This window comes from Vespa velutina, chromosome 9 (assembly GCF_912470025.1).
Source record: "Vespa velutina chromosome 9, iVesVel2.1, whole genome shotgun sequence".
In the NCBI taxonomy this organism is placed as follows: domain Eukaryota; kingdom Metazoa; phylum Arthropoda; class Insecta; order Hymenoptera; family Vespidae; genus Vespa; species Vespa velutina.
In genome coordinates this window covers 6,853,141-6,880,294 of record NC_062196.1, presented here as the reverse complement: position 1 = coordinate 6,880,294, position 27,154 = coordinate 6,853,141, and the positions used below count along the sequence as shown (strand labels likewise).

The 27,154-nt window shown below is 28.8% G+C and overlaps 5 protein-coding genes across 25 annotated transcripts; 3 read left to right on the top strand and 2 right to left on the bottom strand.

Moving 5' to 3' along the window:
• Window positions 1-86: 86 nt before the first annotated feature.
• LOC124951863 lies at window positions 87-3,126 on the top strand. The gene is made up of 6 exons (XM_047500868.1): window positions 87-259; window positions 374-555; window positions 669-726; window positions 817-1,279; window positions 1,366-1,533; window positions 1,640-3,126. Exons 1-6 carry the CDS (start codon window positions 250-252, stop codon window positions 1,773-1,775), a joined length of 1,017 nt encoding a protein of 338 aa, XP_047356824.1. The 5' UTR covers window positions 87-249; the 3' UTR covers window positions 1,776-3,126.
• LOC124951862 (histone-lysine N-trimethyltransferase SMYD5) lies at window positions 2,643-4,746 on the bottom strand. Of its 2 annotated transcripts, XM_047500865.1 has the most exons (7): window positions 4,600-4,746; window positions 4,291-4,441; window positions 3,908-4,064; window positions 3,772-3,832; window positions 3,339-3,654; window positions 3,079-3,256; window positions 2,643-3,003 (listed from the first exon to the last, which is right to left on the bottom strand). In XM_047500865.1, the coding sequence occupies exons 2-7, from the start codon at window positions 4,333-4,335 to the stop codon at window positions 2,693-2,695; spliced, it is 1,068 nt and encodes a 355-aa protein (XP_047356821.1). In that variant the 5' UTR covers window positions 4,336-4,441; window positions 4,600-4,746; the 3' UTR covers window positions 2,643-2,692. The 2 variants fall into 2 exon arrangements, with proteins under 2 accessions (XP_047356821.1, XP_047356820.1); XM_047500864.1 differs by having other exon boundaries at window positions 3,772-4,064; window positions 4,600-4,743.
• On the top strand, window positions 4,597-13,815 carry LOC124951861 (poly(U)-binding-splicing factor half pint). 10 transcript variants are annotated; one of them, XM_047500858.1, is made up of 13 exons: window positions 4,643-4,750; window positions 5,238-5,292; window positions 5,608-5,782; window positions 6,658-6,721; window positions 6,896-6,945; window positions 7,783-7,848; window positions 8,088-8,248; window positions 9,652-9,710; window positions 10,694-10,970; window positions 11,457-11,943; window positions 12,032-12,243; window positions 12,329-12,725; window positions 12,799-13,815. In XM_047500858.1, the coding sequence occupies exons 7-13, from the start codon at window positions 8,192-8,194 to the stop codon at window positions 12,906-12,908; spliced, it is 1,599 nt and encodes a 532-aa protein (XP_047356814.1). In that variant the 5' UTR covers window positions 4,643-4,750; window positions 5,238-5,292; window positions 5,608-5,782; window positions 6,658-6,721; window positions 6,896-6,945; window positions 7,783-7,848; window positions 8,088-8,191; the 3' UTR covers window positions 12,909-13,815. The 10 variants fall into 10 exon arrangements, with proteins under 10 accessions (XP_047356811.1, XP_047356809.1, XP_047356810.1 ...); XM_047500859.1 differs by lacking the exon at window positions 6,896-6,945; XM_047500857.1 differs by having other exon boundaries at window positions 6,896-7,848.
• Window positions 11,125-15,601, bottom strand: LOC124951865 (NADH dehydrogenase [ubiquinone] 1 alpha subcomplex assembly factor 2). Of its 2 annotated transcripts, none has more exons than XM_047500870.1 (3): window positions 15,354-15,601; window positions 13,913-14,340; window positions 11,125-11,192 (listed from the first exon to the last, which is right to left on the bottom strand). In XM_047500870.1, the coding sequence occupies exons 2-3, from the start codon at window positions 14,331-14,333 to the stop codon at window positions 11,140-11,142; spliced, it is 474 nt and encodes a 157-aa protein (XP_047356826.1). In that variant the 5' UTR covers window positions 14,334-14,340; window positions 15,354-15,601; the 3' UTR covers window positions 11,125-11,139. The 2 variants fall into 2 exon arrangements, with proteins under 2 accessions (XP_047356826.1, XP_047356827.1); XM_047500871.1 differs by lacking the exon at window positions 15,354-15,601 and adding an exon at window positions 14,630-15,017.
• On the top strand, window positions 15,064-27,099 carry LOC124951859 (serine/threonine-protein kinase 10). Of its 10 annotated transcripts, none has more exons than XM_047500839.1 (15): window positions 15,064-15,983; window positions 17,689-18,263; window positions 18,332-18,496; window positions 18,585-18,783; window positions 18,852-18,982; window positions 19,050-19,373; window positions 19,581-19,626; window positions 19,840-19,895; window positions 20,189-20,273; window positions 20,397-20,557; window positions 20,634-21,160; window positions 21,238-21,779; window positions 21,868-24,101; window positions 24,594-26,027; window positions 26,209-26,351. In XM_047500839.1, the coding sequence occupies exons 2-14, from the start codon at window positions 18,105-18,107 to the stop codon at window positions 24,891-24,893; spliced, it is 4,929 nt and encodes a 1,642-aa protein (XP_047356795.1). In that variant the 5' UTR covers window positions 15,064-15,983; window positions 17,689-18,104; the 3' UTR covers window positions 24,894-26,027; window positions 26,209-26,351. The 10 variants fall into 10 exon arrangements, with proteins under 10 accessions (XP_047356795.1, XP_047356794.1, XP_047356799.1 ...); XM_047500838.1 differs by having other exon boundaries at window positions 15,064-16,227; XM_047500843.1 differs by having other exon boundaries at window positions 15,065-16,227; window positions 19,849-19,895.
• Window positions 27,100-27,154: the final 55 nt, after the last annotated feature.

The window sequence follows — 27,154 nt, the reverse complement described above, 5'->3', positions numbered from 1 at the left end:
CAAAAGACAATATAGTGATTTAATTCTTCCATTTTTGGCCTCTAAATCTACACGCATATTCTAGTATTTACATGTTTTTGATTAAATGCAATATATTATAGTTCATGCAATTGTCCAGTTTATGTTATGTAGTATAATGAGTATGTTTGTATATAATATTGTCAAAATAGTGACAATGTTGTGAAATAAAATATAAATTTTATATCTTTTTATTATTAATAAACATTTGTATTTCTATTTAGTAACATAATGTCAACAGGTTAGTATAAATGTAATTATAAATTATTGCATTTTCATTTTAATTTATTAAACTTTAAAATTTTATTATAAACATTGAAGAGATTTACATGAGAAGTTAATATTTAAATTACAGGAAATTCAAAAAAACAACGGATCGTGAATGTTCTCCGTAAATTTAAATTTGAAGAATTAGAAAATGCTGTATTACCAGTTTTTCCAGAAACAACGTGGAATCATGTGAGGTCCCAATTGATAAAACATCATGAAAATTTTACAACTGCGAATGTTGCTGCTATTTTAGAAGAAATAATAAATGTAATTTTTATTGGCATATTTTTAATCATTTTTATTTAGTTATGTATAAATATATCTGTATATTATTATATTTTTTGTTAAACATTATACTTTTTCAATATTTATTTTTAAAGGATACTAAAATACAAGAGAAAGTATTAAGACAACGATTAATGAAATTAGAATTAATTGGTAAATCTTATGGTTTTTTTATGTTTTTTCTTTATTAAATTTGAATCATTTGAATCATTTTAATTTTTGTTATTTTTGATTATTTTTTAGACATAAGTAGACATAAACGAAAGCATTGGTATACTTACAGTGTATCTGACTCTAATAATGAGCCTCTTCACATTGGGACTGGAGATTTTAAACAAAGTGTAAAGGAAAAACTTGATAGACAAAAATTATTGTCTACAAAAATAGAAGTCGATGCCATAGTTTTTAATGGTATCATGTACTTAAGTATAAAATATATAAAGAGGAATAATGTAAAAGTCCCAGCAAATTATTTTGCTTTATTCTTGGACCAAAAGTATTTATTTTCTGCCAAGAAAAATCCCCCAAACATCTTTATAGATGCAATAACTCATAGTATGGGCTATAATAAACACAAAAGCATTGATTTAAGAGGTAAAGATCTTATGTCTTTAATGAGATTACTTCGACTACGAATACAAGGCGCTTTAAGTGCAGCAGATATCATAAATAAAACAACGTACCAAAATGCTCAACCTATGATCAGGTAATATATTTATTTATATTTTAAAAATACTATTGTATTTTCAGAATTTTAATATTAAATTAATATTATTATTACCGATATTTTAGGGATACGGGTATTGATTATACACAAGAAAGACAAAGGAGAAATTTTACAGAAAATTGTTTTGGTGTAAATCCACCAACATTAGATACACTCGTTGTTAGGGGACCAAATAGTTCTATTAGTGATAGAGAAGTAGCATCACGATTAACAAATGATATTATTCAAGTAGGGTAAGTCTATATAAAAATATAAATTTTATTAATGAATGTTTTATATATAAAATACATCTATTTAACAATTAAATAATATTAAAATATTAAAATATATATGTTTAAGGTGGGAGTTTCGTAGCGAAGATGTAATTATGTTTTTAACAACTTTATTTGAAAGAGGAATACTTCTTGCTCCTTTACCTCCTTATATTTCTAATCTTATGTCAATGGGAAGGAATGAGTTGACTCTTGAAGAGTAACAATTTTGTAATATTTAGAAAAAATAAATGATATTCATAATATTGCTTTATAATATATCATTTTCAATTACAATGCTGTAAAATTAAAAAATACAAAAGAAATAAAATATTATAAGCTGTACAAATATAATATAACAAAATAACAAATAATTTTTAATAAGTTAATATACTTGTAAAAATATTAAAAAAATAGTATTTAAACTTAATACTGAATGACAAATCTCAGACAGTTCGACAGATTGTATAAAATTATAATTAATACTGACAGCGCAAATTATTCATAATATCATTGCTTTAATCATTTATAAATTATTTATCATTATAACATTTAAATCTTTTTTCACATTATACCAAAAAATATTTTATACAAGTAAAATTTATTTTTATCACAATTTACATATTTATCATAAAAATTACAGATGAATACACAAAAGATAATGATATAAAAGAATAAAATATCATTATTTGTTTTTTAACTTTCGCTTTTCTAAAAACGTCTGAATTTAGTCAACAAAATTTTGCTTGTATCAAGTATTCTATTAGTGAATGTAGCACATCTTGACAAGTGTATGATATTAATTTAGTGAAATGTAGAACATTTAAAATAAATTTGTGCTAATAAATGAAGCTATAGATAACTAGAAATTTTATCTTTATTTTTTAATTTATTTTAAGAATACATTCATACATTTTTATTATTTTAGAAATTAATATTCTTTTATTAATATAATCTATGATTCATTGTCATTATTAATTTGATATTAAAGTCGATTTAAATGTAAAAATGAGTGGTATGTACTATTTATATGTTACAGTGGGTTGATTATTTGCAGATGTTAATGACTTAAATAATTTTAAAGCACCATATACGTGTTAGAAAATAATATTTTCATATTAATTATATTAATATATTATAATTACATATATTCATTATCATCAGATGTTTCATCAGGATCTCCAGCCTCTGATTGACATTTTTCACAAGAACAAATAAACAAGTAGTAAGATTTTAAAGCTTTTTGTCTAGAGTGTCTACTTCTAAGTTCACAATCTTCAAGATAACTTATACAAATTTCTTCTCCAGGTTGAATATCACGAGTAGCTTTTAATACTAAGACATTATTTGAATAAGGGAACTCGACATCTGCATTTGATAAACAGCTATGATTTATTTTAGATTGAAGGACATAGAGGCCAGAACCTTCATTATTCAGAAATGAACCAACCACTGAGGAAAAATAATATTATATTACAATTTATAATGCTTAAGCTTAATGAGAAATATAATTTTTATTGTACATACCTTCTTTCATATCATCATAAAGTCTATTAATAAATTTATTAATGTGTATTTTTTCATCTTTAGGTAATTTTAAAACATTAACATTCCCTACCCATTGAGCAAATGCATTTGTTCCAATTCCTTGACCATTAGTACCTACTAAAGCTAACAAACTTCTAAAACCTTCTGGCGTAAACCACTGTACACAAAAAAAAAAAATAAAACTTAAAATGAAGTAATATTTTAATATTATTTATATACAAATAATAATTATTACACACATTCGATGTATAATCATTATTTAATGCCTTCTGTAGCATCTGTCTTAATAAGTCAATTTGTCCAATAAACTTTTCACCTAATAAATTGTGTGCTATTTCATCAGTGTCATTTACAGTACGATGACAAAATTGAGAAAAAGTTTGCAAAATATCTTCTTGATTAGAAGTTTGTATAACAATAGCTATCATTCTAGCTAATAACATTATTGTTGCTGTTTCAGGTGGATAATGCATTTGTTTCCATATTTCATTTAATTGTACCAATGGATGATCTTCATTTTTATCCCTTGTTTGTAAACATAATATTTTATGATATCTGAAAAACTATGCACATGTTATACCAATTTAATTAAAAATCAAAAATAATTGATAATTATTTTATATACCAAATTATAATTATTATTATATATAAATAATGTAAAAATGTAATTACCTTTCCAATGCTTCATTTTGACATTCATTGCTACAATATTTTGTTCCACAGGCAGAACATTCTGTAATCAAATTCTTTTCCGTTTTACAACATTCCATATACGGAAGAATTATATCTGGTTTAGCAGTTAACCTACGAGCAGTTTCTTCTGCATTTTCTAAAGGTTTCAAGCAATTGTCACATGCCAAATATCCATATTCTGCATTCCAAGGAAATTGACAACACACTATTGGCTTTTCTTCAAATATTATACTACCTTTTTTATATGCACGTGTGGCGAAAAGACCTTTTCCCTTTTTTATTTCATGAAAATATTACAAATTGTTGATAAGCAGGAATGTATTGAATTTATTTTCATCATATCAATTATTTATTATATATTTTTAATATACATACATATATATATATATATATATATATATATATATATGTATGTATGATATATATATATAAATATACGAAAATGAAAATTGATTATTAAACAAAATTACGAGATAATGGAAAAATATTGTCTTTTACCTTTTCATTATCGATTATTCTCACTTGAAAACCGTCTGTATCCATGATAGTATAATTTCTTATCAATTATTTCTTATTTTTCTATGTTTTAAGTCCTAACCCATAAACGCATGTCTTCTCCATTGGAAAAGTGATACGTAAGTCAAGTTGTCTTTGAAAAAGATTTCATAAAAGAATTATATATGAGCGATAATAATGAACATAGATAATTATTTATAATATTATTTATAAATTATAAAATTTATATGACCATAATTACTTATAATAAAAGATATTTAATAGTTTGAACTTTAAAATAGGATAGCTTACATGTATCTTCCTTGTGCAACTTCCGTAGAGAACAGAGCTTCGGGTGTGAGCCAGTTGATCAGTATCGCGTGCGATTTTTTAGTGTAGCGGAGTCAAAAGTACATTTTATTTCTCTAGATTGAAAAGGATAATGAACGGAACAATGGCCATGGTAAATATGCGATTAAATTTAATTATATGTAATATAATGTTTTGGTAATAGAAAGAAAAAGTGAAGTATCGAACAACTATGGCCGTTACAAAAGAGTTTAGATTTCCCACATATCTTCGATCTTAGAAGATTTACGAATAATTTGATCCCATCCAAATTTTTATTTTTTTTTTTGTACATAAATATGCATATTACTTATGTATAAGTATTTAATTTATTCGTTGAAATACCTAACGATTTATGTTTGATTAGTGATCTTTTCACGATATTAATCTGTTCCATCTTTATAATGCTCCTTGCTTTTACGCTAGTCTAATTAATAGATTATAATTATCTTTGTGATATATATATGTATATATATATATATATATATATTTATTTGAATTAATTTATTTGTGCATTAAAATGTATTGCACATTGATAAACAAGATAAATATATATTAAGAAAAGATATTAGTTTTTATATTTTTGTTATTTGTTTGTCCAGGCACCAACTTCACAAAATAATATGGAACCACCAAGCAAGAAGTCTAGAGTTGAAGGTATATTGCTAAAGCAGCCAAATAGCTGTATCTGCATAATCACTAAGAAATCGTACACATATATGTATGTGTGGAAAACGTGGTATATACACAAACGACAGGAGGTGTAATTTTTAAACAAAAAGGGAATGACGAAGGAAAATACTTTTATCACATTTACTTAGGGCAATCAGGTGCTAGCTTTCTCTTAAATGCTGGCAAATTGTAGCAGTCAAGTGGTCTATTGCAGTTTCAGAATAAATTTTGATAGGTTAGGGTTCTAGATGATCGTTGGCCCTGAATAAAACTAATGTATGGTTGTCCTTCTGTTCTGAGATGTTACAGCGGAGAGACAGTACAGAATCTGTGGCCTACGACTGAGCTGTGATCATGAGCGTGCGCCAAACAAAGAAAGAGAACGCTACATTCGTTGAACAGAACAAATCAGAGTTTTGCAAACTCCCACTCACACAGCATCAATCGAGTACCATATGATGCATACTTTAGATAGGTCAGCATATTAGGGTAGTCCTTTCTATGATCCTAATTACGAGTCTCATATATCTCCATAAAGTCAAATATATATAAATATCATGCTTTATAATGTTGGTGTTATAGATATAATCATACTGTTTTAAATGTTTCTATATCTATGATACTAAGAATTAGAAAGAAGTCAGATATTATATAGATGAAGTGGAATTAGAAAATAATACATGCATAAAACGATAGAACCATATAGAGTAATAAAAGTAATATCTTAATTTTATATTTTTGTTATATGAATACTGTTAAAATATCACGAATAGGAAGGGTTGATGCGTATCTAAGAGACTTGTAATTAAGATGAGCAATGGCGATATTTGTCTCTCTGAAGATGTTTATTAAATGATATAAATTTATTAAAACAGGAAATTTAAAAGGTAAGTTCATGAGGTTGAGAAGATATATATCATGATCAGGGTGATTAGAAAATTAGGAAAAGACTTCAACAGTCTAAATGAAAGATATATTCAGTCAGGCTGTAAGATTATTATATATGTTTCATTTAGTTACACACACACAATATACTTTTATAATTCTATATTAATAATACTGAGCCTAAGTGCTAATAGTATTATTTAAATTCATAAAAAATTTTATAGGATGTATAATTGTCTTAAATATTCTTAACTTTCTAAAATAATGATCGTATATTTATTTAGTTTTTTCATATCTGTCTGAAAACAGAACATACTTAATGCTATAGCCGTTATTCATATCTACAATCGCCATTGCTATACAAAAAGGTTAGGATTAATTGCGAGATAGGTTGGACGAGGCAAAATCTAAGAAAATGGCGCAGAAAATGCACTGAGAGTGTTCTCCTTTGCTTTGTGCTTGCAGATATGTGCATCGCCTCAATCTCGGATAATTTGCGCGCAACCGTCATTGCTCAGCCCAGAATACGGTTAGCTGTAAATCAAACAATTGAACAAAGTTAACAATCTTAATTCACGAAATTGCAAATTAAAAAAAAAAAAAGAAAATAAAAAAAAAAGAAAAAAAAGCAAAAAAAAAAAAAATAAGAAAGAACGGAGAAATCTTAACAAAACGTTTCAACGTGTTCTGATTTCTGTTTCAGAGACTAGCAGACCAAATTGGTTATGATCGTATAAAACGAAAGTATTTAATGTAATTATAAGTGGTTTGATGTTTTGAGGCTGATATTTAAATTAGCAATTAAAATTATTCAAACTTCAATTGAATTTGGCTTGTGAAATATTTTTAAAAAGTTTACATTAAAATAACTTCTACTTACATTTTTATAGACTATTATACAATTACTGCAAAAGATTTCATGACTGATTTAAAAACTATACAGTGCACTTTCATTTTTTCTGATAGTTAGGCGAAGAAGGAGAATTCTGTTTCTCCATTCTTAATGCATCTGTGTATATATATACATATATATACACACATATTAAAAAAAAAAAACACTATTTTAAACAGTTGTTGTATTGCGTATATTTTGACTATTTTAATTCTTTTGAACTTACAGTTTGGAGGAAGATCCTATGGCGGGAATTGCTGTACAATATTATTACTTATTATGGTTCCTTTAGTTAATTGTGATGTTAAACAGAACTTAATAGAAGACTACTTTGAATGTCTTAATTAGTTCAATTGTTATAAAACAGTAACTTCACAATATTTTACATAAAGACATCTGAGACTTTTGAGCTACCACAAATTTATCTATTATTATTTTCTAAATCAACTAATAGTTTTTAATAATATGGTTAATATAATAATATAAAAATTGAAATATTAAAAATAAAACTGACAAAAATTTATTTCACAAAGTTAGAATATAAAAATTAAAATTTGACTATTAAGATAATACCTCTACCTTCACAAAAATATGAACGGTATATTAGTGTCTCATAAATGTGCAATGTGATGGTGGAAGTAAAGACAATAAGTATCCATGATAATTTAATTTTTTTCTAATACCAAATTTTTTTGTAGGGAACGCAACAGACTTCTTGCCAGGCCCTATATATGACCTTAATCAAATAGGTCAAGTTGTAGCCGGTATGTATATAGTCATGATATGAAATAAAATTTTAATTGCTTTGACTATAACTGCTTTGAATGATGTGAACAAAATTTGTGACATTTCATTTTCAATCATTTCAACTAAAGTTATATTGGAATGATAAAATATTAGTGGACTTATAGCTGATAAGATCTGAAATAATTTTGTAACCTGAATTAATTTATAATCAATTAAAATACAATTTGTAATATAGTTTTTAATATATTATGCTTAGGTCCTGGTGCAAAGTACCTTACATTACCTGGCATCTTAGGTGCAGGACTACCGAAAATTACATCTGAACAGCAAGATACAGTGAATAGAGCGAAGAAATATGCTATGGAACAAAGCATCAAGATGGTTCTCATGAAACAAACATTAGCTCATCAACAGCAGGTAATTCTTTTCTATAAGACTAATAAGCTTTACTCGCCTAACATGTATTTTAAATTCAATTGTGCATTCTTATATTGAAGAAAATATAATGTATTATAATAAAAATAAGAGAAAAATCTAGAAAAATCCTTTATAAAAATTGATGTAGAAGTTATAAGTATCTTGTTGTTAGTATATTTCATAATAATTTACATAATGGCACTTTATCATATATATTACTTTTTTAAGAATATTTGACATAATATTAAATATAGAATGCACAGTGGAATAAATTTAACATATACACTTATAGAGTCAGAAACAATTTTGGGTCTCTTTTATGAATTTTTATTTACTGTTGAATGTTCAAAAATAATACATGTAAATATATAATGTTGTTTCCTCTATTTAGCTCTTTGCCAATGTTACGAAATTAAAGAACAAAGATTATTTAGTATGTATAATTTAGTTTTGCAATTCATATTTGTCCTTATAAAATTAGCTCGCCCCGCCGAGTCATAATAAATTTCTGCTATTATTATTATATTTTACCTGTGTTCGTTAAACATGCGAGTAAAGTGAATCATAAGAAATAAAAAACGAACACTGGAACCTCACTCTGATCGGTTGATTTTTTCTCCCCGCAGAAGAATAAGTTGGTCCTGCGGCAGCAAGTTTTATTGCTAATGTGCAGGTTAGTGTCAACCAAGTCAAGACAGAAATAATACGAATCCGCCTAACGATCAAACACTCCTAAACGTTTCCCTGAGTTGCTACCATATGAGAAGGTTAGATATCTTGAAATAGTAGTCGGCGGGAGCAGAGCTGTACCAGCGCGAGGAGGACATGTTTTTGAGCATGAATCTGTGGATGATTTCAGAAAGTTAATAAATATACCCTTCTGAGCTCAACTATTTTTTCTTTTATAGCATTTATATATTTCATTTATTATATAAAATATAATTTGACTATTTAATTTATTCATTATAAATTACTAAATCATTTTTATTGTAATGTCGATTAATAAGTGATCTTTATGAGATGGGAAATTATATATTTTTAGCATCATATATCAATTGTTATAATTTTTTCTTTGAAAGATATATATATTTTTCATGTTTCTGTTTTTTTTCTTTCTTTCTTTCTTTCTTTTTTTTTTTTCTTAAATAATTTTTTAATTGCACTATACCATTTCTACAACACACAAATTCTTTAGTGCGTAATTTATAACTTTAATAAACTTTATTCATTTATTATGATACAATTATATATAAAATGCCCAATGCATATACAAAAGGAATAGTAGTTGAGCAAAGAAGTTAGAGTGGTAAAAGAGCTTGGGGGATATTTGAAATGTGATTGAGAGATGGTGTATGTAAGGGGGAGGGATATCAATAGAAGGCCTATGGTCCTTTGTGTTGCAGCAAATGGCTAGTCAACGGAATCAGGTGCAGAGACAGCAGGCTCTCGCCCTCATGTGCAGGTTTGTTTGTTCTTTGCCTTAGCCCTCCAAATTTTGTCCTCAAACCTGGCCATCGTAGTTCAAGATATCACATCCAACATTTTCAGTTACTGTTGCATCTTATGCTCAGATAAATACTCATAGTTTTGTTAAAAGAAAACTATTAATATTTAACGTTAATTAAAAGCTTTTATAACATTAACAATGATTAGTTAAGTTTTATATTTGCTCACATTGATCTTATATCATTTCATAAATATTATGATTCAGTATAAGATTAGAATTTGTTATATATAAATGCGTGCGTACATTTACAACAATATACACATATTCGCTCATACATACACACCACATATTTCATTTTACTATTATTATACATATTAAATCATAAAGCAATTCTGTTCATTGTGTTAGCATGCTAGGAAATGTACATTTCATTTCCTGCTGATTAGTTTCAAACTATACAAGTTATTATACATAAACCTAATGAGTTTATACATTTATTTTTTTATTGTATATAGATTTTATACTAGTATACACAATAATTTTATTGCTTGGATTTAAAAAATAATATAATCATCATTTAATATTTTTTATATTTTATTATTTTCCAGAAAGCATTACAAATATTTTAAAGAACTGTTCAAATTTATACAGCATATCAACGTAATAGTTCATCATAATCAATGCATCCTTAAAATAATTTATTTTTAAATTACAATATTAATTCTTTTTTTTATATGTTTAATTTGCTGTATGAATTTGTTCTTTTAAAGAATCAGAAAATATTTCTTTAGTCTAATGGATAGAGTAAGAATAATTTGTTTCATAAATACCTTCATTAAGAGATATATTAAAAATAAGCTTAATAACAAAAGATAAAAAAAAAAAAAATAGAATTAATATTAATTATATATTACAATTAGATATGATAAAATTATAGTATTATTACATTTTATTTTACTTATAAATTGTAAACTAATATATTATTCGTATATAAACAGGGTGTATGTAGGCAGTATCAGCTTCGAATTGAAAGAGGACACAATCAGACAAGCATTTTTACCCTTTGGACCAATCAAGTCTATCAACATGTCTTGGGATCCTGTTACGCAGAAACATAAAGGATTTGCATTCGTCGAATATGAGATACCTGAAGCTGCACAACTTGCTTTAGAACAAATGAATGGTGTCATGATTGGTGGACGCAACATCAAGGTAGCGGGACGTACCTATATAACGAATTTCCTGTCCCCCAGCAATCCTATCATCCCGCCGGAGGTCGGCAAATTTTTATTTTGTTTCACAAATTATAATCGATTGAACTGCATCGTTATATTAGAATGCCGTTCGATCGAAATCTTAATATATTGGTCTGTCTTATTTTTTTTTTCTTTTCCACTTCATTCATATTTGGCATATTTAGATGACAAAGAAATTTTAATATATTTTACTTCATATATAAACATATATAAAACTCCTTTATATTCCTCTTCTTTATTCCTTTTAATTAATTATTCTTATAATTAAAAATAATTTATTCATCTTTAAAATTTTGATTTTCTAAATAATAATTTTACCATTAATAGCATATCCTTCATATCCGTTCTTTATATAATATTGATAATTAAAAAACTTCAGAAACTTTTTCAAGCAATATGAATATATTTATTTTTACAACTAAAATTTTTTATATAAAAGTATATGTATGATATTATGTTATAACACATATCATAGAATATATTTGTATTTATTGATATTTTTCAGGTAGTGGGAAGACCATCCAATATGCCTCAAGCTCAATCAGTAATTGATGAAATTACCGAAGAAAGCAAACATTACAATCGTATTTACATTGCATCTATACATCATGATTTGACGGAAGATGATATAAAATCTGTTTTCGAAGCTTTTGGACCTATCACATATTGTAAATTAGCACAAGGAAGTTCACCACATAGGCATAAAGGCTATGGCTTTATTGAATATGAAACAATGCAAGCAGCTTTAGAAGCAATAGCATCTATGAATTTGTTTGACTTGGGTGGACAGTATCTAAGGGTTGGTAGAGCTATTACTCCACCGAATGCTTTGATGGGGCCACCAAGTGGAACTAGTATGATGCCAACAGCTGCCGCAGTAGCTGCTGCTGCAGCTACAGCAAAAATACAAGCTATGGATGCAGTAGCTAGCAATGCTGTAGCACTTGGATTAACCAAACTTGGAGCAACTGCACCACCAATCTTGAATCAAGGTATTTATACGATATTTACTATATTTACATATATTAGGGTTGTAATTTATTTTCATTTCGATTTATTTTCTTTCATGATTCATTATAGCTTTACCAGGAATAGTACGACCAACGATTGCACCCGCAACAATAATGGCACCACCAACTGTCGCAACTGTTGCACCAGTTATACCACCTCCGGGTATTGCCATACCACAAACCTTAACACGCCCACCTGCAATTATACAACCAATTCCTGGACAACCAGTTATTATACCACCTCGAGCTGTTGTTGCTCCCGCCATTGTAGGAACTCCAGTCGTACGTTTTTTTTTTTCTTTTTTCATGAACATCATGTAATATATTATCTAATTGAAAAAATTCATTAATTACTATTTATTTATAGATACCAGTAGTAACAACAACAGCAAATTCTGATATTATGAGACGAGCACAAGAACAAGCTGCACATCAGAAACAACAAGAAGAATTACAGAAAAAATTATTAGAAGAAACGGAACCACAAACATTGCAGCAGCAAGAAAATATGTCTATTAAAGGACAGAGTGCTCGACATCTCGTCATGCAAAAACTTATGCGTAAAGTAGAGTCTCGTGTTGTCATTCTACGAAATATGGTAGCTCCTGAAGATATCGATGAGAGTCTAAAAGAAGAAATTCAAGACGAATGCTCTAAATTTGGTGTTGTTGAGCGTGTCATTATCTATAATGAGCGACAATCTGAAGATGACGAAGATGCTGAAGTTATTGTGAAAATTTTTGTCGAATTTTCACAAATGAGCGGTAAGATAATTTCTTTTTAATATTATTATATTATTATTATATATCATAATATAATAATATATGTTTATTATAGAAGCCGAACGAGCAAGAGATTCTTTAAACGGTCGTTATTTTGGTGGGAGATTGGTGAAAGGAGAGTTATATGATCAAGCTTTATTTGATAATAGTGATTTTTCTGGTTGATGAGTGCACCCTCCATTATACATTTATATATTAAATTCCATCAATTTCTACCACATGGAAGAATTTGTATTTGATGTTGACTGATAGTTTGTATTTGAACAAACTTCGGGATATTATTTATTACAAGCTCTCACAATTATCAATTGAGTGTCGCATTGATATTCAAAGCAGATACAATTGATTTGTCATTTTAATATCTTGAGAAGTAAGGTTCATTTCATGAGTTCACAATACCTGATAATATAAGTAATAGTATTCTAAAAACATTGGAGTTCATTATTGAGAGTAAAGTTCCCTTGTTAAAGAGTCTAATTAAACTATGGTTTAATATAAACTTATAGAACATAAATAGATTTCTGTAATAATCAGACAAAATCCATTGTTTTTTTTTTTTTATTATTATTATTTCATTTTACTTAAAATTAAAATTAAAATCTATTGCAATAGTATTATGCAAAAATGAAAATTGTGTTAACTTTACGAACACTGAACAAAAATACATTCATAAGCACTTGAATTTTGTAGTTGTAAAGTACAAGTTATCGTAGTATCAGAATTTTTCTATTCGAGTTGGTTTATTTACGAAAATATTCTGGAAAAGATCAAAGAGTATTTCTTTTTATATAACATCAACTATTTGTAAATTGAACGTTTTGCAGGTGTAGCGCCAAAATTTATGATCTTTTTTTTCGTCATAAAATGACTGATTTATAGATGAAAATATATGTAAATAGATGATAGAGAATAATAATAAATTGTTTTACACATAGTATTCCTGTAAAATCAATAGTGCACACAACAATTTTCAAAATGGAAAAAAAACTAATACTACAAGATGTATATATTATGAAGGTTTTATTGACTACAAATATAAAGGATGTGTTATAGTAATAACACGATAAGCGTATATTACTCTTTTATTTTTTATTTACCTTTCATATATTTATTATATAATTTAATAAGTTATTTTAGTTTTAATTTAGGTTTTAATTCGTTATATTTACCCGTAGAATTATACTCCTCATAGACGGGAAAGCTTTCATATCCATGTTTTTCAACAGGTATATTAGTTTTCTTTAAAGTTGCTAATTCTTTATTAGAAGCTTCTAATTTAGTTGCATTCATTTTTTTACTTATTTGAATTTTATAATTTGTCTCAATTTCTATGAAAGTTGGTGGTTCCTTTCTACGATATCTCAACCAAGCTTCCCATTCTGCAGGTATTTCTTGTTCAAAATCATTGTTTATAGCTTTAAAATATCGAGCAGGTTTCTTTTTTATAGATGTGGAACTTATTGGTACTTCATAATATTTAGTTCCGAAATAATCTTCTCCCATCAACTTTGGTCTACTAATATTAGGTCTGATTGATGCTAAAAAATCTCTAAATATCATTCGGAATAGACCACGTTGCCTTCCAGACATCTTGTTTCTATGTGTAAAATAAATAAATTGAAATCATTTTAATTTATAATATTATTAAATAATAATATAAAAATGTTATATATCGAAAAATTTTAGATACAACTTTGCAATTTTAATTATTACAAATTACATAACCTATAACTTCATATTCTCATATATGAATTTGAATTAATAGGAGTGAATTGGATTGTTGATGTTTAATAAAATTATATTATTTCGTAAGTATTTATTTATTTTTTTTATTTCTTATAAAATATGATTAATTTGTTGTAAACAAACAAAAAGACGATACTTACAATATGACACATAAATCACTTGATACTAGCACTAAATACTAAAATTATGTTTCGACAAGCAACATTAAAATATATATTTACGAATGTACGATAGTAATTACAGCCATATTTTTTAATTTTAATATTTGAGCAAACAATATAAGTGCAAATTTTTTATTGTCATTTGATTTAATTATTAAAAAAAAAGGGATTTCTCTTACTACTGCTTGATGGATTTCATCAATTTATCGTTAAATTTTTATGTAAAGAGCGTTGATTTTTAGAGGAAAAAAAAAAAAAACCAGAAAAAAAATACAAAAGAACCAGATGTATAAATCGAAGATTAACTTTTAAATTAGTTTTCTAATAATAGTAATTTCTAAGTAATAATATCTATCGTATAACAATAATAAAAACATTAAAATACAACAATAAGTTAATGTACTTAATATTATTATACCAAATAAAAATTAATCTTATAAAAAAAAAAAAGAACAAATAAAATAAAATAAAATAAAATAAAATGCATCTCAAAGAAATGAAAATAATTTTCTTTGGCTAAAAGCAATACGCAGATTAAGGCTTAAAATATCTAATGAGATTAGAGGTTCATATAGGGCTTCGATGGGAACGACATTCGCAAACATCGATATTCCGTAATTCAATAAACTATGTTCTCTCAGTAAGTAATTCAATAAACTAAATTCAAAAAACTAAATTCATAGAAATGCTTCATTTTCATTACTTGTAAAGTTTCGGGTATCCAGCGATCTGTTTATCTTGGTTAAAAGATCTTTTCACCAATCGTTTTAAAAATCACACGCAACAAAGAGAAGGAATTAGAGAAGAAACGTGAAGTTCGATTCGAAAAATCGTGAAAATCGTAATAGTTATCGAAAAATTATTTCGATTAATCGTTCGATTACGAGTCGCTAACGTCAGATTTAAAGATAAAAAAGACGTCATATACATATACACACACACACAGACACAATATATATATTTATATATGTATGCATATATATATATATAGTTTTTCTAGGTGATGATTATACCGGGGGGATGAAAAGATTTGTCGCATTGCGAATGCAAAAAAAGACACGAAGAGAGAAGGGATTGGAGGGGGGAGCGCGTGGAACGGTGCCGCCCTTGCCGATTGGTTACGTCACTTCCAGGCGTGATGGAGTATCGTGTGTGATGTGCGTGTGCTGAAAATGGCCGCGTATATCGAGGTCTTCTGAGTTTACTGATCCACGGCCAATAGTTTTGCACGCTTAACTTTATCTATTAGACGTTAGGGTAATTTATAACAAGACCTGTTGTTGGTACATATTAAATGTTCGAAGGAATGATTGTCGTGCCTTTTTACATTAAGGTATAACAAATATTTGCGCGTTTATAAAGATAGATAGAGAGCGAGAGAGCGAGAAAAAGAGAGAGAGAGAAAGAGAGAGAGAGAGAGAGAGAGAGAGAGATATCTCATTCGTGTACATGGAACTTGTGTTTCCTTGGATCCTCGACTCGTGAAAGAAGGAAGGTGAGAGACGGAGGACGTATCGCATATTTTCATCCCACGAACGTGTTTTCCTCTTCTGTTAACTTCTATGGCCAACCATATCGTGAGTCAGACACAACTTTGTCGTATTTATAAGAAAAAGGAAATTTATTATTATCATCTTAGAATTTTTTCTTCATCTCTCGTTACGGGCCGAATGTTACGGGGAAAAAATGTGTACGATGGATAATAAATCGAGATTGAAATTTCCATTGGATTTTATGGAAGACGAACGATTTATATCATTCCTTATTTTCATAGAGTCCAATGAAATACACGTTGTATAAATGTTCCCAATGAAACGAACGTTAACAGTTTTTTACTCGAACGTATTCTAATCATACACGTTTAATAATAATATTATTATTTTTCTACGATCTAAATCATCATTCTGTGAAATGAGATTCGAGTATCGAGGATGGTGGAGAAAGTGCATTCGCCGTACGATGGCGGCCAGGCATGACCGAATCCTGCTTGTCAAAATTGTGTCAACCGCGTGACCGTCGAACGATAGCACCTGCCCAATTGTTTTTGATTAATAGAGCGTTTGAAAGTGAACGATACGTATGTTTCTTCTCTTCCGTCATATCGTACGTGTCATCTCGATTCGTGTATATATTTATATATCAACGATGATCGAATGTGCGGTAACTGTTTCTCTCTTTTTCTCTTTCCTTCTCTGTGTATCTCTCTCTGTCTCTGTCTGTCTCTCTCTTTCTCTCTCTCTCTTTTTTTCCTTCTCTTTCTTAATGCGATAATTAGTGCGAACAGAGATGAGTAAAACCACGGGATCTTCACGGAAGTGCACACTGTGTTTGGTGATAAAACTGTTTTTTTTTTCTTTTTTTTTCTTCTTTCCTTCTTTTTTTTTTCTTTTTTACATTTTCGTAATGTCCAGCACGATTTTCAATCCTTAACGAGAAGGAAGAATTTTGACGTGATTTTCTTTTCTCTTTCTTTTCTTTTCTTTTTTTTTCTTTTCCTCTCTTTTCCCTTTCCAAACAAATATTCATCATACTTACCTTATGCAGATTTAAATGGCTCTTGAGTGTAATAATTATTTTATTAAAAACACGTTGAGATAATTCTAAAGAAACTGTGTACTCCTGTATGAATATTTATTGCCATATGTAATAATATGTATGCTCGTTTATGATCTTTTGCTTTATTTAATAGCGATAGAGGAATCTGCTATTTGTATTTGAAAAGGAAAATATCATACTAAGATTTTCTTTGACCTTAATAAGCCTTGCATTCAACGATTAATATCATTCTGATACCATTTATCAGTATAGTATTTATCTAGTTTAATAAAGGAGAGAGAGAGAGAGAGAAAGAGAGAGAGACGGGGAGGGCCTTGCTTTCTTATCTGCATTTTTTATGTGGAACTCTTTTGTATACGATCGTAGTAAGATGTTGCATTATCGCAAATCATTACTTTAAGAATGTATAAAAAAAAAAAAAAAATTGATATTAAAATTGAATGTATTAGAAATAATATATTCTGTTTTGATTTGTGTTTCAGAAACCTGCTACATTTTAATAATGGGTTGCATTTTCAATATGGATAGTTATGTTAGTTTATACCAAGGTACTCATTAATAAATGAGTGAAATTATAGTTTATCAAGATGCGGGAGAGGTCTGTTATGATCCCCTGGTATCCAGTGGGGATCTAAATTAAACGACATAGCAAAAAAATAAATTGTTTGCTATATTAATCAAGATGAAAATGGAAGTAAAATCATAATGTTCAGTCTTTAAAGAAATGAAATCTTTATGTACTGAGTGAGAATTATACTTTCATGCGATATTTGTATTAAACTTTTTGTGATCATAATATACATAATTTATGTACCAAGTATTTGAACTGTGTATAGACATAATGTAATTATAGTGCAAGTTAAGTTTATATACAAGTGTGTTGATAAAGAAAGTCATTATGTCGTTTTTATCGAATTTAAAGAAAGCATTCCACTTCGGTGGCAATGATGCGAAAAAGAAAAAGTTATATAATAATATTAAAATGGATTGTAACCCGGAAGAATTCTGGGAAATGGTTGGTGAACTTGGAGATGGGGCATTTGGAAAAGTTTACAAGGTAAACAATAGCGTATAGGTTATTTATTTTATGTATTATTATCTTTTTAATTTTATAATTATTTTTAGGCACAACATAAACAAACTCATCAATTGGCTGCTGCAAAAATGTGTGCATTGGAAGGAGAAGATGATCTTAGCGATTTCATGATTGAAATCGATATTTTGTCCGAATGTAAACATCCAAATGTTGTTGAATTACATGAAGCATACTTTATAGAAGGCAAATTGTGGGTTGGTATATTTTTTTAACTAACATCTTTAATTAATATATAAAGGAAGTATTATTTTATTTTAATAATAACATAATTTCTTAAAACAGATGTTGATTGAATACTGTGATGGTGGTGCTGTAGATTCTATTATGGTAGAGTTGGAGAAAGCACTGACAGAACCTCAAATATCATATGTGTGTCAACATATGGTAAAGGGTCTGGCATTCTTACACAAATCCAAAGTTATTCATAGGGATTTAAAAGCAGGGAATGTTTTATTAACAATGGCAGGAGGTGTCAAACTTGGTAATAATATAATTATTTTGAATCTGGAGTACAACTATAATGAAGAATACAATGCATTTATTTTATAGCTGATTTTGGGGTTTCTGCAAAAAATAAGCATACATTACAGAAACATGATACATTCATTGGTACACCATACTGGATGGCACCAGAAGTTGTATTATGCGAAACATTTAGAGATAATCCTTATGATTTCAAAGTAAGTAATATTGATTGATACTTTTATTATTTCATATAATTCAATGAAATTTTGCATTTATTTTTAGGTGGACATTTGGTCCCTTGGCATAACTCTTATAGAGTTTGCGCAAATGGAGCCACCAAATCATGAAATGTCTCCAATGCGTGTGTTACTTAAGATACAAAAAAGTGATCCACCAAAGCTTGATCAACCTGGAAAATGGAGTAAAGAGTTTAATGATTTTATTGCAAAAGCGCTTATAAAGGATCCAACATCACGACCTACAGCCGACGAATTGTTAAAACATCCATTTATAAATCGAAATTTAGATTCTAAACCAATAAGGGATTTATTGCTTGAATATAAAGCTGATGTTGTTGAAGAGGAACTTGTTGACGAAGAAGCTGAGGTAAGATATATTTTAATGTATAAAGGATTATCGTTACTTGATAAGATATACTTAGATTTACGTATTTATGTAATTATTGTATACTATCAAATATCTTTTATGGGCCCAAAAAATTTTATACCAAAGTAAATTAAAATTTATAACCAAAAGAATTTTATTGAGGCAAACATAATAAAATTATATTTTTACATGCTTGCATTATATTAGAAGGCCAAAAAAGCAAAAAAACACAGAGAACAGTATCAGCGTATTGGTAAGCTGCTTTTAAGTGACAAATATATGTGTATACATACAACTTTTTGCTAATATTTATTTTTCGATAATATTTTTATATAATTTTGGATAGCAAATTATATTATAGAATTTATTAGTTTTGCGTGAAATTTTTTTTTTTTTTTTTTGACGTATTTATACATTTCGCGTATTTATATTTTTATAAATGTGCTGATTTAATTTAAAATATTTGGCTGTGCATGCGGCTCTCCTGGGCCTCGCCAGCCCCATCGTCCCTGTACTTGTCAGGTTAGTAGTTTCAATAATAGAATGTCTATATTAATTTCTCCATTATTCCCCACATGATTTGAACGATTTTAAGCATTATAGTGAATTCATTGAGTATGAAAAATTGAAAATATCACAATTTTTTATACTATGTTGACTTTCGTATAGTTTTGGTATGTAAAAAATGACATATCTCATTATTTATATTTACGATATATTTATTAGAAGATATATTTAATATTGTAAAAAAAATATATATATATATATGATTTTTTTTTTTTTTTTTTTTTTTTTTTTTTTTTTTTTTTTTATAGGAGCAGCGTACATCTCAGCTTCCTTTGGAATTGGAACAACTCGGAGATGACTCTGCATCTATGCGCAGTGATGGCGATGTTAAAGGTAATATATTATTTATATATGTATATATATATATTTTTTTTTTTTTAAGAAATAATATTTAAATAAAATTTACATATGTGTCAGTATACATATATATATATATATTTATATTGTGTCATGCAGTTGCCGAGAAAGAAAATCTTACACCGTTACCTGTATCCACGAAAAAAGAGGATAGTCATAAACGGGAGATGAATAGAGATGGCGAGAAAGAAGATAGAAGTAAGAAATTGCGTAAAACTGAATCTAAAGAAAATATGCACGCATTAAACGAGAAAAAACAGGTAAGAAAATTATTAAATATTATATACCATCAAAAAAGAAGGAAAAAAAAACATATTTTCAATTTATTCTTTTAAGGCACCAAAACCTCCAGCTACAGCTGAAAATAACGAGCGTAGGATATCTAGAGATAAAGGTCCTGCGCCTCCACCTCCGTCGGTTCGTCAAGATAACAAAAATGATGAAAAAGAGAATTGTGCCGATCTGGCAAACAAATCTAGTGCCATGGAATCGTTAGGTCAAAATAAAGTTAAGGATGATAAACAAGATCGTAATTTATTATCATCCCAATCGGTAGGAGTAGAAATGGAACAGCAAAAACCAAATACTAAAGATCAGATAAAAATAGGACCCTCAAATAAGAACGATGAGTTAGACAACGTAGATAAAACTAATGCAACAGAGACTGTTGACAAAGCGCTATTTGCCTTGAGTAAATCTAAAAGTATCGAAGGAAAACAAAAATTAATTGACAATGTAAATATATTAACCAAAAAATCAAGTATGGATGAAAACCGAAAGTCAGCTCCTATCAAGTCAACTTCATCGGATGAATGGGTAAAACCAGTGTATAATAAACAATCGTCCCTCGAAGAGAAGAATAGGTATTTATAATTATATTGAATAATGCAATATAATATTAAGGTTTATGATGAACTAACTAATTTTATTTTAATTTCAGGTTCCAATCAGAAGCTTCGATGGAGGAACAACGTAAACATGAAAAATATTTAATTGAAGATAATCTAAAAAATTTGGAACAAAAACGAAAGTCCGTAGAAGATAAATTGAATGCGGTCTTAGAAAAACGTATTACCATGGATACGCAAAAGAGGATAAGTACTACGTCGATTGAAACATTAAAGCATACGTCTGACATAACGAGCGTTACGTTATCAGAAAAAAATAGTATGAAAGCAAGTTCTACGGAGAATATTAAAACGGATTATGGTCTGAATAAAGTCGAAAATATTTTGACCAGTCATAGCGAAGGTTCTTCTAGAAATGATTCTTTAGAAAACTTTCCCGATGATTTTGAAGGTAAACACCAGAGAACAAAATGGTTAAATAAGGAACACAGATCGACAGGAGATAATAGAGAGGATAATAAAAATTATGAGCGTCAAAGTTCTGCCGTTAATGTATCTGTAATAACTTCGACGCCTATCAGAAGCAGAAGTACATCTCGAAGGAGTAGTGCAGACAACATAGTTGTTATTACTGGTAAAGTACTATTCAAGTTTTTAATTTTTAATTTTTAATTGTAAATCGATCATACCAAAATATGCTTTCGTTTGTTTTGTTATATCAGGTAAACCTCAAAGCGAACAAGAGGTACGTTCCAATAGATCAACCGTACGCATTACAGCCGATTCTCCAGATCCATCTAACAGTCTTGCAAGTAACGTGAGTCAAGTTACCGTTGTTACTACACATCCTCCAGTGTTAGTAGATGCAACAGCTACAACTCCTTTACTACGACGTTCCTCTCCTACATCGGAGGTAGTTATCGTTGCAAATGAAACGAATAAAACTCAAGTTAATGAAAATTCAACCGACGAGGACGGTTTCCCTAGTCTGGATAGTTTGGAATATACTCCACAGGAGCAACCTATTATTCTTATGGATACTTCCAAACGTGTTGGTAAAAAGTTAGACGAGTCTGAAGTTATTATCGTCAGTCCTATTGTTGACGAATTACAAGATACTAGTCATGTCTCTGTTGTTACCGTGGGTGACGATGGAGAACGAGTGAAAGATTCGTCGATAAGTAATAAACATAACGTCGTTAGAACTGGTTCTTCCCACAGTAATTTAAGTTCGATCGAACAAATAAGTTCGAAGAGCGATAGCGGCGATGAAATTAGCAAAACGTCAATGGCAGTTCCAGGAACTACTACTGAAATAATGGATCATAATGACGTCGAAAGAAATTCGAAGAAGATGAATGGCATGATCAAAAGTGAAAGATCGATTGGTCATCGTATCGAAGACAGAGTCGTAACATCGGCGAAACAAAAAGATGATTATGTAAAAAGTTCGAAGGAGAAACGCGTGTCACCGGATAGTTTTGAAGGATCAAGGTCACAGAGTGATTCAGGATCAACGAGATCGCATACACCTAGTAAGAGTATTGATCGTTCCGATGCCGAATCGATTTCTACGACGATAAGTCAAGACAGTCGAGGTTCGAATAAAGAAAATCATTTGTCCCACGTACAGTCTACGGAAGGTGAAGAGGAAGTTGTCCTACGTCGAAAATCTGATTATAATCGGGATGTATCGCGAACACCTAGAACGAAAGAAGATATACAAATGATGAATTTGAAGAAGAAAACGAGAAAACGAACTAGGAAATTTGAAATCGATGGTGTTGTTGTTACGACAACAACATCGAAAGTAATATATGGTGACGATGAAAATGGTAAAGTCTATGACGATCAAATATTCCGGAAACAAGAATTACGTGAATTAAAGATGTTACAAAAGATGGAACAAAAGCAGTTTCAAGATCTATCTCAAAAATCGCAATTCAACAAAGATCAACAAGAGAAACGGTTTGAACAGGAAAGACAATTGTTGGAACGTGGTGCTGAAGGAGATTTAGAAACGCTCGCTAGACAACAAAGGCAACAAATTGAACGCGCAGAAGGTCAACAAGAAGCCGATCTTAGATTGGCATCGAAAAAGATTCGTAGCGAACAAGAGAGAGAATTGAAACAATTCCGTGAAGGTTTGAAACAGGAATTGCGATTGCTCAAACAGGAGGTTGATTTAATGCCTAAAGAAAAAAGAAAGGGAGCTTTTAAGGTAAGGAAGGAAAAGCTTGAGGCTGAACATGAGGATAGAGAAAAGCTTTTCTTAGAAAAACTTAACGAAAGTCATGAAATGTCATTGCGAAGATTATCGGATAGTCATCGTGAAAAAATTGCTTTAATGGAGAGACAGTTTCTACAACAGAAGCAGCAATTGATGAGAGCTCGAGAAGCAGCTATTTGGGAATTGGAAGAACGACAGATACACGAAAGACAACAATTGTTGAAGAGACAGCTCAAGGATATTTTCTTCTTGCAGCGACATCAGATGTTGATTAGACATGAAAAGGAATTAGAACAAATGAAAAGAATGAATCAGAGGAAGGAAGACGAATTGATAAAACGTCAAACGGTAGAGCGTAGGAACTTGCCTAAAAGGATTCGAAACGAAATGAAAGCGCGCGAGATGATGTTTAGAGAATCAATGAGAATTTCAATGTCTTCGGCGATTGCATCGGATCCTGAAGCTGAAAGAGAAAAATTGAAGAAATTCCAAGAGAATGAGAAAAAGAGGTATAGAGCTGAACAGCAACGATTTGAATTGAAGCATTCACGGCAACTCGAAGAAGTTAGAGCTCAGAGTGATGCTACCATTAAGGAATTGGAACAGCTACAAAATGAAAAGAGAAAAATGCTAATGGAGCATGAGACATTGAAGTTAAAAGAACAAGAAGAAACATATAGTAAAGAGCTTCGGGAGTGGAAGGCACAATTGAAACCACGAAAACAGGTAAATTATAAAATTTAGTATTGCTCTATTAATCTTACGTGAATAAGTAAGTGTAATCTCATATCAATAATGTAAGTTGTTCAATTCTGATCATTCTTCTTTGCTTCTACTATTAATTTTCAAACTATTTGCTTATTTACTGTATGATTCCTAAAGACTATTTTTTCCTTTTATTATTACTGCTTTTATCAAGTTTGGTTCCCAAATAAGATTTTCGAATTTAGAATTTAAAAATCATTTGACCAATTTGTAAATGTAAAATGAGAAATGATAAGATGTAGATATTTTATATATATATGTATATACATATATATATATATATATATATATATATATGTAGTAGCATATAGTTGAATTGAACCTATAATAAAAATTTCTTGATACTTTGTAATAATTACATAGTAATTCATCCATGTTACTATGATCTTCAATGAGCCATAAAAAAGAAAGTAAAGTAAATTATTGAATTAAATTTTAATCTACTTGTTGTAGAAGATAGAAGCTGTGCTGGCGGCTGAAATGGAGGCATTGGAAACTCGTTACCGAGATTATTTGCCCTCTGGTCTTAGTGGTTTCTCTTTACCTTCCTTTAATTATTCTGATATATCACTTCCTAACACCTTGCAAAAATCTTCTCGTTTACCTCGATCTACTCCAAATTCTCCATCTCCGTTTACTATACCTAGAGTCTCTCTTAGACTTACTGGTTCAGATACTACTTCCACAAATGGCACGCTTGTTCGAAGTCGTTCTAAACCAGATTTAATGCCATCTCGTCTGTCCCATAGATAGTACTTGCCAACATCATATATCTCATACATTCTTCTTGTTTATTGATAAATTTGGAAATATAAATATGATGAATATAACTTCGTTTCGTTAAATTAGAATTCTTAGTATGTTTTATAACATAATCCAAATACACAAGCAAATGCACAATATATAATATATAGCATAAAATAACACAATATAAATAAACAATATAGAACAAAGATAAAGATATTTATATTTCCAAATTAATCTTATTTCTGTTTTCAACAATATAACATTCCATGTGCTTCCTTTATTGCTGTTTTCTTCATATTATACACTTTATATGGAGTTGGTACTAATGAGTATACTTTAACTTATGAAATAGATATTGTTTATATATATATATATCCATTTAGAAGATATGCATTAAATAACCATATATTTATATTTTGCTGCTAGCTTATCATATAAATTGTGATAGAATACGTTAATATAACTGTGGCCAGGCTTACATAATATATCAAAATTTTGAAAAAGTAAGTAAAAGAAAAGAGAATAAGTTTACACATTATAATGACACAGGTACACTTAAGTATCATCTAATGTAAATTATGAATAAATTCAATACAATATTTATGAATATTTACTGCAGAAAATAAAAATAAATATTCAAGTATATTCAAGTACCAAGATTGGTATGTGATTTACCATTTCATTTGATTAGTTATTATGTCATTGAAAATGTGCCTTGTATCATAGCTTCGCAGTTGTATTTTCCATTACAGTTGTATTATTATTATTATTATTATTATTATTATTATTATTATCATTATTATTATTATTATTATTATTATCATCGTCCTTTGTCATATGAAAACTACATATAAAAAGTTCAATTAATTTTATATTCCAAAGCTTAAATATTTATGTGAAGAAAATAATATGGGTAAATGTGGTTACTATTGGTTTCACGCTATGTTTTGTCAAGTAGTAGAACTATGTGATAAAAGCTTTTTTTAAAAGGGTTCTTATGTGGGTATCTAATAGCAAACATGCTAATTTGTAATTGTAGTCCTTGCGCATAAATATTCCCACAAGAACCTTTGTAAAAGAAAAATATAAAGAGATGCCACAGTCGGATTTCAAAAGCAGTATTATAAAAAATATTGAAAGGTTAGTTAAATGTGTTGTATGCTACTATTTTTGTTCACTTTGTTACAGAAAATTTTGTAAGTTACCTTGTACGATACAATCCCATTTTGCTAAGGTTAAAAACTGTAACAAGTATTTTTGTTTTTTATATACATTTTTTTCAAGCTAACAAATAATTAATCCTTTTTAATTCACATTACAGAGACTTGAAGAACAATTTGCTCTTCAATTAGAAGAGCAGGAAGCAATTTATGGACCTAGCGCTATTCCATTATGCTTACCAGCAGATCTTCCTGATCTTACACATCATACTGCCGGTTCTACACGCAGTTCATTATCTTCTGTAAGCGAAGGTTGATGCTAAAAGCATACAGCTATCTAATAGACTCAGTGTTTGCTAATGTTACTGAGAAACAACGATTATGATTACTATTTTGTGTAATCGTGTCCAAGAGAATGATTTAATAAGAATAAGTTTTATTTTTCACCAGCATTCTATTTTATAATGAGGAATGACAGTGAAAATATTTCTATGGACGCATCATTGTTATTCAAGTAATAGCTGATTGCAAATGCAGTATTTGAATTATATATCAGAATATTAATAATTATTGTTGAGTAAAGACTGCTATCAACAATAAATAATGTTAATCGAAGTAATCGTTGAATAAGCTGATTTCCATAAGAGGAAAAATTTTTTTCCTCTTGGAAAAACTTTTAACCTTTGCAAGAAGGAACTTTCCATTGAAAAATTTACAAATTTTCATAATGTAGATTAAACATGATTTTTATATATGTATATATTGAATGAGTCGCCTAATTTGATTATCTTAAATTATTAATTAATTGTTTGATGCATAAACGAATTTTCGAACAAAGATTTGTTCAATATTTCTTGAATTTGTTACAATCAAAAACTAAACAATTTTTAAGTAATTCGAGATTATCAAGTTAGGTAACTTACTTGATATATATGTTATATATGTATATAAGAACCATTGAATCATGAGATAAATTTTTATAGATCGTTGAATTTGTTTTTTATTCTCTATAAAGATATAGAAAAATAATGCGTTTTCGATTAAAAAGAAAAAAAAAAGAAAAAAAAAGGAAAAAAAAAGAAAAAAAAAAGAAATGAAATATCGACG

Bases quoted from the DNA above. Each gene is read 5' to 3' on its own strand.
- LOC124951863 (XM_047500868.1), top strand. The intron at 1,280-1,365 runs GTAATATATTTA...CCGATATTTTAG, and splicing joins AATGCTCAACCTATGATCAG to GGATACGGGTATTGATTATA. The intron at 1,534-1,639 runs GTAAGTCTATAT...TATATGTTTAAG, and splicing joins AATGATATTATTCAAGTAGG to GTGGGAGTTTCGTAGCGAAG.
- LOC124951862 (XM_047500864.1), bottom strand. From the start codon at position 4,335: ATGGATACAGACGGTTTTCAAGTGAGAATAATCGATAATGAAAAG. The intron at 4,065-4,290 runs GTAAAAGACAAT...GAAATAAAAAAG, and splicing joins GAATAATCGATAATGAAAAG to GGAAAAGGTCTTTTCGCCAC. The intron at 3,655-3,771 runs GTAATTACATTT...ATAGTTTTTCAG, and splicing joins CAAAATGAAGCATTGGAAAG to ATATCATAAAATATTATGTT.
- LOC124951861 (XM_047500853.1), top strand. From the start codon at position 4,730: ATGAACGGAACAATGGCCATG. The intron at 7,849-8,087 runs GTATGTATATAG...TATTATGCTTAG, and splicing joins AATAGGTCAAGTTGTAGCCG to GTCCTGGTGCAAAGTACCTT. The intron at 11,944-12,031 runs GTATTTATACGA...GATTCATTATAG, and splicing joins ACCACCAATCTTGAATCAAG to CTTTACCAGGAATAGTACGA.
- LOC124951865 (XM_047500870.1), bottom strand. From the start codon at position 14,333: ATGTCTGGAAGGCAACGTGGTCTATTCCGAATGATATTTAGAGATTTT. The intron at 11,193-13,912 runs GTAAATATAACG...ATTAATTAAAAG, and splicing joins TGAGGAGTATAATTCTACGG to GAATAAAGAAGAGGAATATA.
- LOC124951859 (XM_047500839.1), top strand. From the start codon at position 18,105: ATGTCGTTTTTATCGAATTTAAAGAAAGCATTCCACTTCGGTGGCAAT. The intron at 18,784-18,851 runs GTAATAATATAA...TTTATTTTATAG, and splicing joins GGCAGGAGGTGTCAAACTTG to CTGATTTTGGGGTTTCTGCA. The intron at 20,274-20,396 runs GTAATATATTAT...TGTGTCATGCAG, and splicing joins CAGTGATGGCGATGTTAAAG to TTGCCGAGAAAGAAAATCTT.